This window comes from Ctenopharyngodon idella, chromosome 9 (assembly GCF_019924925.1).
Source record: "Ctenopharyngodon idella isolate HZGC_01 chromosome 9, HZGC01, whole genome shotgun sequence".
Lineage (NCBI taxonomy): Eukaryota > Metazoa > Chordata > Actinopteri > Cypriniformes > Xenocyprididae > Ctenopharyngodon > Ctenopharyngodon idella.
This window is the reverse complement of record NC_067228.1, coordinates 1870482-1881956: the sequence shown is the minus strand read 5'-3', so window position 1 is coordinate 1881956 and position 11475 is coordinate 1870482. Positions and strand designations below refer to the sequence as shown.

The 11475-nt window shown below is 36.0% G+C and overlaps 1 protein-coding gene across 10 annotated transcripts in view; it reads left to right on the top strand.

Annotated features, from left to right (window-relative positions):
• LOC127518519 (R3H domain-containing protein 1-like) overlaps positions 1-11475 on the top strand; it is a 65616-nt gene that overhangs the window by 32347 nt on the left and 21794 nt on the right. For 7 of the 10 annotated variants that reach the window (XM_051905303.1, XM_051905305.1, XM_051905306.1 and 4 more), the window contains 11 exons: positions 941-1076; positions 1155-1233; positions 1442-1501; positions 3375-3515; positions 3726-3834; positions 3958-4050; positions 4134-4162; positions 5738-5791; positions 5871-6088; positions 8733-8960; positions 10619-10761. In XM_051905303.1, coding sequence (XP_051761263.1) covers positions 941-1076; positions 1155-1233; positions 1442-1501; positions 3375-3515; positions 3726-3834; positions 3958-4050; positions 4134-4162; positions 5738-5791; positions 5871-6088; positions 8733-8960; positions 10619-10761 — 1290 coding nt within the window. The remainder of the gene's footprint in view (positions 1-940; positions 1077-1154; positions 1234-1441; positions 1502-3374; positions 3516-3725; positions 3835-3957; positions 4051-4133; positions 4163-5737; positions 5792-5870; positions 6089-8732; positions 8961-10618; positions 10762-11475) is intronic. The other 3 variants (XM_051905310.1, XM_051905311.1, XM_051905309.1) reach the window with 1 other exon arrangement.

Genomic DNA, 11475 nt, shown 5'->3' with positions numbered 1-11475 from the left:
ATTTATGGTAAAATATTAAGTACTCGTGTCAATTGAACTGCATAATAAATCCATTGGTGTGAATAGCGCACACAAACAGCCTCATCATAGCTGTTATAGCGATAAATTACCCAAAACAAGCGCTAAGTCATTTAATCGGTTGCTTGTATGTTCTGATAGGTTGTGATTTGTCATAGCATTTTAGCTTTCAGTGTGGAAGTTTGGTTGTTTTTGGACTTAAAGGGGACCTTTATTATTTATTTTTATCCCGAAGTCTATTTACGAAGTCTTGATTTTGTTTTCGGGCTCTACTAGAACAGGTTTTAATGCTTGAATGTTGATTATTTTCCTCATATTCTCCATTGTTGCAGCTCCTCTCTTCCCAGTCTTTCAGTAACGCTTTTAGTTCCTGTCTCTATGAAGCCCCTCCTTCTGAAAAGCACAATGTGCTCTGATTGGTCGGCTGGATCAGTGTGTTGTGATTGGTCAAGCGCTTCGAGCGTGTTTGGGAAATGTCCCAATAGCCGCCAGTTTCAACACACTACTAACTCAACTACTAACTCGCCCCTTTATTTTGCGTATGAATTATTTAAATGAGGAATATTGTGACGTGTTCGTTCCCGGAAGAAAATGTTTCGGGGAGTTCAGTCAATCAAATACCTATTATGATATAGCTAACTAATTTATGTCTTTGAAAAGTGAAATATTAATGTAATTTCTTGTCAATATTGCCATTTGATTATTATTAATGGCTTAACAGACATCGCTTATCTTTAATTTATGCAAGTCATCAATTCCTTTTATCTCAGTTGCATTATGGTTGGTTTTATTAAAAATATGATTGAGGTAATTATGATTTTAAAACACAAGTCTTTATTTTCATTGAGATATTGGTGTAGTGTTGTGAAAAGTTGACTCATTGTTCTGCTCCATTAGCGTTGTGTTTATCTTCACCCCACAGGATGGAGATCATGTTAAACTCTCCCAGACGTTTGACAAAGAAGAATCACCTCTCACTGCCAACGAGGATGATAAAGACAAAAGTGCCAACAAGCTTGAGAAACTGGAGAAAATGCCACACAAGATGCTGTCCAGAGGTGCGTTGTGTTGTGTTGTGTGATAAGATTTTAAAGAAAAACAGTGCACGTCATTAACATGTTCTCCTTTCTGTGAAGATTCCAGTCAGGAATACACGGACTCCACTGGCATCGACCTGCACGAGTTCTTGGTGAACACACTGAAGAACAACCCCAGGTTAGACACCTTTGACCTCTGAGCACATCCAATGCCTAATATTTCATTTGACCTCCAGAGGTGGTCATTCAACATATTCTGAAGGATGACATTTGTTTTTGTTATTTTGTACCCAGTTGTGGAAAGTGCTAGTTATATTAGTACTATTATTTATTACTGTTTTGGATCATTATGTATTAAATGGCTAAATGTAGACGTTCTTCGACAGGGACCGAATGATGCTGCTGAAGCTGGAACAGGACATCCTCGACTTCATCAGTAATAATGAGTAAGTCCTTCATTCCAGCTGTATGTCATCCTTAGGGCCCTATAAAATTTGTTTTACATTTTCCATTTGAATTTTTCTGGATTCCATTGTTAAATTAAATGTTAGCGATCAAAAAGCATGTCTAATCAATTGAAATAAGTAAACTTATTTCACAACAACAAAAATGACATTTCAATCAGTAATAATGAGTAAGTCCTTCACTGCAGCTTTATATAATCCTCATGAATTATGGGAGGAAAATGCATAATGTGAAACTTTGCGCATTGCGTTCATATTCTGGGCTCTTCTGCTTGTCTGTACATAGTATGCTTTATTAATAAGATGTGTACTGAATTTGAGCTTTTAATATTAGGTTTAATGCATTGTCATGTTAAGCGTTTTCTATGTAACTGTTTTCAATGGCAGGAAAATGCTTAATGTTAGGGCTGTACGATATATCGTTTTAGCATCGATATCGCCATGTGTGCATCTGCGATAGTCACATCACAGGATATGGTGATCGTTAATCCGTACGGACCAGACACCACAGTTCAAAACGCACGTGGTTCTCGGATTAATTGCAAAGTTTGACCATCATACAATGAAAGTTTATCATTTGCACGTGTTTTAGGTCCTGTCAGTTTCAACATTCAAGCGAAAATGCACGTCTCTGTGAGTATCCTCGTAAACAGTCGCTTGTGGCTTACGTGAACGTAAACTATTGAGAAAGAAAACAGATGCGTATCATAATATTGGATCCGTGCATTCGCTCTTAAAGTGACAGCAGCCTAAAGGCCGGAACACACCAAGCCGATGCCGACGAACTAGTGGCGACGAAAGCAGACTGCGGGGTTGGCTCACGTTGGCAGTGTCTGTGTCCAAAGTTGCCCTGACACACCAAACCGACGCTCGACACCCGACGGCCAAGTAGCACGTCATTCTGCGTCTGCGCAAGATGAAATGCATTTCCGTGGTGGCAGTAGCTGAACGGCCAATCAGAATGATCAGATGGCCCGGCGGACCGACGAGCTCCGACGCCGATTCAACATTTCGAATCGGCCGAAAAAAGCCGACGAGGACCAACTTCAGCCGATGGTGCAGAACACACTGAGAAAACTTAGTCGGTCGACAAACAAAAACTGCCCGACGGCCGACCGTCGGCTTGGTGTGTTCCGGCCTTAATATTCCTGCTGCTTTCTGTGTCATGAATGTTTATCAAACAACAAAAGACAAAGAGAAAACTCACTTTTGTAGCTTTAACACAGATTAATTATATTTAATTTATACAGTGAAGACTATGCAGTGTTATTTTACATTTGATTTTTGTACCTGAAAAAAATATAAAATGTATATATATATCGCAGAAAAATATCAGTTTTTCCCAATATTGTGCAATTTCGCTTGTTGCATTCATATTCTGGCTTTTCTGCTCGTCTGTACATAGTATGCTTTATTCATAAGATGTGTACGAAATTTGGTCTTCCATTATCCCTGTCTTAGTCTATAAAGCCATGTTTTCTTTATAACTGTTTTCTATTGGGAGAAATGGTTAATTTTTCTCTCTCTCTTTTTGCTAAATTAAATGCTAGTATTCAAAAAGCATGTCGAATAAATTGAAATAATGAAATGTATACAATTTAACAACAGTTTATTGCAAGTTTAACAAGAATTACATTTTTAGGGCCCTATGAAATCTATTTACATTTTTTCACAAATTCCATTTTAATTTCCAAAAATCCTGTTTTTCTGTTTTAATGTATTTGGATTCTGTTTTAATTCAATTTTAATAATCAAAAAAGTCGAATCTGTCTAATCAGTTAACAACTTTAACAATTTAATGATTTATTAAAATGTTTAAATGGTGAGTTATTGATGTGGTTGCTGTGTGTTCCAGGAGTCAGAGGAGAAAGTTTCCGCCCATGACCTCCTATCATCGAATGCTCCTGCACCGAGTCGCTGCTTACTTCGGCTTAGACCACAACGTCGACCAAACCGGGAAATGTGTCATTATCAACAAAACCAGCAATACACGAATGTGAGTGACCTCACTCCGTTCCTTGAGTGCATAACAACTGCGGCGTCTTTTGCGTTTGATCCCTTTGAAATGAGTTTTAGAATAGAAATGTAATTATGAGGGATTTAAGATAGGATTGTCTCTGTGACGGAATAAAGCGGCCGTAAACACCGCACTTCTTCTGGAACGTGTCTCATTTGGATTTCTCTCTCCGTTTCTCGACGTGTGCAGACCAGATCAGAAGTTTTCCGAACACATCAAAGACGACAAAACGGATGATTTCCAGAAGCGCTACATCTTAAAACGGGACAACTCCAGCGTAGACAAAGATGACAACATGGTAGGTGGCGAGCTGCTAATGAAGTCAACATCAAACAGGCTATTAACTCGCATATTGATGGCATAATGCAATGTAATACTTCATATACAGCAGGGAAAGTTCAAAGAGCATTTTGTGTTTCAGATGCGTATGAAACTAAAAGACGACAGAAGAAGCAAGTCAATTGAGGAGCGTGAGGAGGAATATCAGAAAGCACGAGAAAGGATCTTCGCTGATGTGAGATACATAAACAGCTACGTTATCACGTGCCTATGGGTCTTTTGAAATGCAGCTTTAACAGCCTTGAATCTCTTTTGCAGGGTTTAGACACCTTCCCGCTGGATCAAAGGTAAGTGTAAGATGAAAGACATGGAATGATGTCTGAATGATGTATTTGAGACATGTAAAACAGACCGACAGTGTTGAATACTAGAGGGAAACACATGTAGAGCATGACGCTAGGTCATGGGTTCGATTCCCAGGGAATGCGTGAACTGAAATGCAAGTCTCTTTGGATTAAAGCTTCTGCCAAATGCATAAATGCCAAATGGGCGTTTCATGCACTGAACTAAATATTTACATTTATGTAGGGATGCACGATATATCGGCCACCATATTGGTATTGGCTGATATATGTTCATTATCGTTATCGGCCCAATAAGAAAATTTGGCCGATATATTAAAGCTGATAAATAATGGATTATTTCCTTCAGCTGAGACACTTCAGATGTACACTGTTCACATTATGGTTTTGAATTGCTTGAAATATGATTGAAATCACTCCAAAAAGGAAAATACAGTTCAGTTCAGCATGTGCAGCACAAGTCTGTCATATAGGCTACATAATATTATAATGAGAACATTATAATTGTGTGCTTGGGACATGACTTTTAATGGTGAGACTTTTGTTTTTATAATCAGGCTCTCAAAAATTATATAAAAAATTGAATTTAGATTTATCAGCCAATATATCGGTTATCGGCTTTCAAATATAAAGAATTATCGGTTATCGTATTGGCCAAAATGTTCATATTGGTGCATCCCTACATTTATGCGTTTAGTAAGCGACTTACAAAACAGGAACAAAAGCAATTTGTTAATGAGCCAACAACATTTGTAATATACAATGCCAGGTTTATTAGATGACTAGAGTCCCGCCATACAGTTTTTGTTTCTTATTAAATATCATGCATATTATGCTCGCATTATGGGAGTAAATAGGTGCCAGACAGTGTTTGATGTGACTGTAAACTTAATATTACACTTAATATTCTGTAATATTATTGATTTAACTGCTCTGACACTATCAGACGAGAAATAAAAAAGGTAATTGCGACTTTTTATCTCGCAATTCTGACTTTATAGCTCGCAATTCTGACTTTATATCTCTCAATTCTGACTATATCTCGCAATTCTGACTTTATAACTCGCAATTCTGACTTTATGTCTCGCAATTCTGACTTTATATCTCGCAATTCTGAGAAAAAAAGTCAGAATTGTGAGATAAAAAGTCTTAGTTATTTTTTATTTTTTTTATTTAGTGGCGGAAACAAGCTTCCATAGATTAGAACAAAACTTGAACTGAATTGACTTCTGTAGAGCTGCTTTACAGCTGAATTTCGTAACTGCTGAACTTTGACATTTTTATTGAATTGAATCAAAATTTATCTAAATTAAACTGAATGAGACTCTTGTCTTTTGTAGAGCTGCTTGTAGCTAAATTTGTCTCATATTTGATAAAGTTTGCATCATTGATTCTGTTATTTTCCTGTTCATTACTGTGAAGCTGCTTTAAAACAATCTGTACTGTATAAAGCGCTATAGAAATAAAGCAGACTTGACTTGTAATGTTTAGAAAATTAAGCTGCCCATTCTGCCATAATAAACATGTTGATCGTTAAGTAATAAGTGACGTGTTTTCCAGGATTCAGGAGGACGAGATGTGTAACAACATACAGCAGAGACGGCAGATCTTCAGGTAATATTCATCATATTCTTATGACCTGCAAGTGAAATGAAGCTGTTCTTCTGTAAAGCTTTCTGATGTCCTCACGCAGGCTGAAAGACGCCCGGTCGGCAAACAGCCGCCAAAGCAGCTCTGAGAACGAGGCCAAATATTCAGAGCCGCGTCCGTGGAGCAGCACGGATTCGGACAGCTCCAACCGCAACCTGAAGCCTGCCATGACCAAAGCCAGCAGCTTCAGCGGTATCCCGGTTCTGATCCGCGGCGACAGCTCCAGCAGCAGTAAGAGTGTGGGCCGGCTCTCAAAGACAGGTGAGTGACACCACAAGACAACAGGAGAATATTAGTTTTATTTATTAATTCAGGGCTCGACAATAAGGACGCTCGGGACAGAAATTAACATAATTGTCCGGATCGGGCCAGTGCTGCATTGTCAAGAAAGTTTATCATTTGCAACTGTTTTTAAAGGATTAGTTCACTTCAGAATTAAAATTTCCTGATAATTTACTCACCCCCATGTCATCCAAGATGTTCATGTCTTTCTTCAGTTGAAAAGAAATGAAGGGTTTTGAGGAAAACATTGCAGGATTTTTCTCCATATAGTGGACTACACGATCTCAGACGAGGAATAAGAGTCTTATCTAGGGAAGCCATCTGTTATTTTGTTTTTTTTTTAAAATAAAAATTATATACTTTTTAACCACAAATGCTTGTCTTGCACTGCTCTGCGATGCGCCACGCATTCCGTAATCACATTAGAAAGGTCACGTGTGACGTAGGTGGAAGTACCGCGGTAGGGCGAAAAACTCCATCTCATTTTCTCCTCCAACTTCAAAATCGTCCGACATCGTTGTTTTACCTTTTTTTTTTTTTTGTAAAGGGCGTTTGACTTTGCATATTCGCTTTTTAAACACTTGCTCAGTACTTCCCTACATCACACGTGACCTTTCCAACGTGATTTTGTAATGTGTGGTGCATCGCAGAGCAGTGCAAGACGAGCTTTTTTTGTAAAAGTATATACAAATTTTAAATTTTTTAGAAAATGGCCGATGGTTTCGCTAGATAAGACCCTTATTCCTCGTCTGGGATCATGTAGAGCTCTTTGAAGCTGCACTGAAACTGACAATTGGACCTTCAACCCGTTGAACCCCAGTGAAGTCCACTATATGGAGAAAAATCCTGGAATGTTTTCCCCAAAAACCTTAATTTCTTTTCGACTGAAGAAAGAAAGACATGAACTTCTTGGATGACATGGGGGTGAGTAAATTATCAGGAAACTTTAATTCTGAAGTGAACTAATCCTTTAAGCCTTGCAAATTTAAGCATTCAAGAGAGAAAGAGAACTTAATTCTGTACTCGCACGCTTTGAAAGCATTCTCAGACAGTGCGTGAATACTTAATTGAGTTCTCTCTCACGTTTTCTTGTGCTTGAACGGACAAATACACACAAAATTGTCAAAATGGCCATCTTGGACAGTATCCTAGTAAATAGTCTGTTATGTCTTAACTGAACGTAAACAGAGAAAGAAAACACTATCAGTATCTGTCTTAAAGTATCATTAATGTTAATCAAACAACAAAAAACAAAGAGAAAATCACTCACTGCTTTTGACTGAATAACTTTCTTAGCTTTAATAAGGTTTAATCTATATTTAATTTATATAGTGAAGATATGCAGTGTTATTTTACATTTAATTACTTTTTCTGTACCTGAAAACTACAGTTAGATCTACCTAAAGAGCACGGTTTATTTCATGTGTATTATTGTTCTGTTTTATTTATTTGTGCAATTGCTTGTAATTTGGTTATTTTTTCTTACTTTACTACAATTGTCTTTAATAATGTTTGAAATTTATATTAATTAGACTAGTAGTTTTTGCTGTGGTATCAAAAAGGGAAGGTATTTTATTTTTTTATTACTTTAAGTGAAAATTTTGGCGGGGCAAGTAAAAATTTGAACCTCTGGCCTGACCTTAGCGTTGAGCCCTGAGATTGTCGACACTCTCTTCCTCTTCCTCTGCTGATGTCATGCTCTTTTCTTCTCAGTCTCCATTCTTGCTTGTAACAGCATGCTTTATTCCACCTGCATGCTTTGAAATTCACTTCTATTAACACTATTTGTTCAAATCCTCTGAATTCATTGGTGATCGTTCCCTTCGTTTGGGGTCGGTAAGATTTTTTTTTTTTTTTTTTTTTTTTTTTTCCAGTGACACTTTACAATAAGGTCCCATTCGTGAATGTATTAACTAACATTAACAATGAGCAATACATTTGTCACAGTATTTATTAAATATTAATATTAATAATTTATTAACAGATTAAAATGATTACTGAAGGATCATGTGACACTGAAGACTGGAGTAATGATGCTGAAAATTCAGCTTTGATCACAGGAATAAATTACATTTTAAAAAATATTCAAATAGAAAACAGCCATTTTAAATTGTAAAAATATTTCAATATTTTTACTGTATTTTTGGTCAAATAAATCCAGCCTTGGTGAGCAGAAGAGACGCCTTTCAGAAACATAAAAAAAACTCTATGTAGCACTTGTGCAAATTACCATCCTGTTTGACCTTTGACACGTGAACACGTGTAGTGCTTTTCATTTCAAATACAAAAAAACAACATCCCATATTTGAGAGAAGAGACAAGAAACAAGTAAATTGCTAAATGAGCCGAGACATTAATCAGAAATTAATTAACATGTCATTCTCAGCTAATACAATTATTCTCTTCTTCCATTGCTTTGGTCCCCGAGGTAATTAGAAATGAAATTGAATTGAGCATCTTGTTGAAATTCGTCTGACCTTGCTTTCTATACTTCCATATTCTGGAGTGTTTTAATAGCTGCAGCGCTCCGTCGGTCACCTTTGCCAATATGTTCCACGATCCCCAGTGAATTCACGCTCTCATCGCTGCTATCTTAAGGCTCATGTCGTTGCTCCCTCTCTAGGTTCTGACTCTTGTAGTAGCGTAGGTTCGTCCACGGGTTCGCTCTCTCGATCCCAGCCTCCCTCTGCCGCCGCGGCTCTATCGCAGTCGATGGCCTACCCTGCTGTCAGCGCTAGCAGCGGCTTTTCCTATGAGCCGCCAGCGTCTACGGCTAGCCCTAGCTACTATTTGCTTCCTCTGGAAGCTGCGGGGATACCGGCCGGAAGTGTCCTGGTCAATCCGCATACAGGTTGGTAAACGCTGTGCAGCTGACTTCTCTCGATATGCATGTCTTTACATCCTCCACTAACCCTGATCTTAACTGTGTCTCAGACTGTCGTTTCATGATCACTGATGGTGGGGTTTTACGGTACATTACTGTTCAGGCTTATAATGAGGATTTTATTTTCTTCTGAAAGGTCAAAGTCTTAAATAGATGCTCTGTAAATCTTTGGGTCCTCTGAAATGTGTTTTATTTCTTTGCAAATTCTGTTTTATTTTTTTCTGAATTCAGTTTTTTCCATTTATGAAATCTGTTTTAATGATTAAAATAAATTTTAGTAATCAAAAAGCATGTATAATTAATTGAAATTTAATAATATTTTTTTTAAAGTTTAACAAAAATTAAATTTTTAGGGCCCCATGAAATACATGTTGTTTTGTCTTAAAATCCTTTTTTTCTTCCCAAATCCCAAGCTTTCCATTTATGGATTTGTGATTTAATACAAAATTATTAAATCAGAAAACATCAGTTTACATTTTTAGGGCCCCATGAAATACGTTTTAGTTTCCGTTTACCTTCCGTTTCATTTTTATGGATTTTATTTTAATTGTTTAATTAAATTTTAATAATCAAAAAAACATGTCTAATCAATTGAATTCATAAAATTTTAACTACCTTATTTCATTTTATTTTATTTATTTATTTACAATAATAGAGCCCTATGATTTTTATTTATTTATTTTCAGAAAATTCAGATTTTTTTTTTCCTTCTCGGATTTATGATTTAATACAAAATTATTAAATAAGAAAACATCAGTTTACATTTTTAGGCCCCTATGAAATACGTATTAGTTTTTGTTTACCTTGCGTTTAATTTTTATGGATTATATTTTAATTGTTTAATTACATTTTAATAATTAAAAAGCACGTCTAATCAATTGAATTCATAAAACTTTAACAACTTAATTTTATTTATTTATTTATTAATTACAATAATAGGGCCCTATGATTTTTATTTATTTATTTTCAGAAAATTCGAAAATTGTGTTTTTATTATTTCTGGATAATACAGAATTATTAAATCATAAAATACAGAAATAATAGGGCCCTAAAATCTCCTCTTCATAGTGATCGTGAAGAAACCATGTTATAAACGCCACTTTCAACTTCATTCAGCAAATACATCCACAGTGTCCTGCTGGGAAACTTCTAATGAAGCAATTTGTGATGTGTCCGGGGCCAGACGGACGTGTAAAACATTGTGTCTCGTTGGAGACCTTAAAATATGCATGCGGCTGCTAGGACACGTTATATCGCCAGCGCTAATGCATTTACACCAGGCAGCACCGGTGTGTAATTGCTTATTGACCTCTTTTAAGGAGTTTGGAAATGGGAAATTTCTTACTTCTGTCGAGGCCTCTGGGATGTGTGATTGTGTTCTGGAGCTCACTGCCTTCTTATGTGCCGCATTTGTCATCATTTACAGGTTTATATTCAGACTTTAGCTCATTTGCACCATTGTTCGTAATCTAGTGCTGTGTGAACAAATGAGCCAGTACTGGACATTAGCATTAAGTCAAGTCAATTTATTTGAAAAGCAATTAAGTTCACTGTTGATGCTTACAATAATTATTCAAACAAAGAAACAAATTAGTACAATCTGCAATCCTCTTGACTGATCACAGGTCAGCCTTTCCTGAACCCTGACAGCAGTGCTGTAGTCTACAACCCCAGTGTGACCTCACAGGCCTCCAGATGTCAATCATCTGTAGCTCCGCCTCCAGCCGCTCACCAGCAGCACCAGCCCACCAATCACGTCATGTCACAGGTGAGTTCGGTATTGCTGATGTTCACAAATGAATCCAGTGGTTTGATTGGTGTTCAGAGGCAGTCTTTAGGTTAGATGTGATGGATTATGGGATGTATATATGAAGCCTGATGAATCATTAATTTTAAGGATTTATTTAAAGATAGTTCAATTTTCTAGGAGCCACATTAATGTTCTTAATACACTTGTAAAAATAAAGGTTTCAAAGAGGGTTTTTCGCAGCGATGCCATAGGAGAACCATTTTTAGTTCCCCAAAGAACCTTTCAGTGATCAGTTATTAAAAGGACCATTTATTTTCTTAGTGTGAAGAACATTTTAATAATCTAAAGCAGGTTTTCAGAGGGCCACAAGGAAGTGCTAGGGAAAATGTTTAAAGAAAAACCATGTAAAAAAAGTAAAAATAAATAAATAATATTTTAAAAATAAATAAACGCATATAAATAAATAAATAATAAAAAGATTAAAATGATTAAGAAATAGATTATAAAATTGTTATAAAAGTTAAATTAAAAAGGTTATGTTAAACAGTGTAAAAAAAAAAGTAAAAATAAGTAATAAGATTAAAATAAATAAATAATAAAAAATAAAATGAATAAAAAATAGATTACAATACAAATTTAAAATAAATTTATATTAATAAATGATTAAAATAAGAAAAAATAGATTATAAAATTGTTATAAAAGTTAAATTAAAAATAGGTTATGTTAAACAG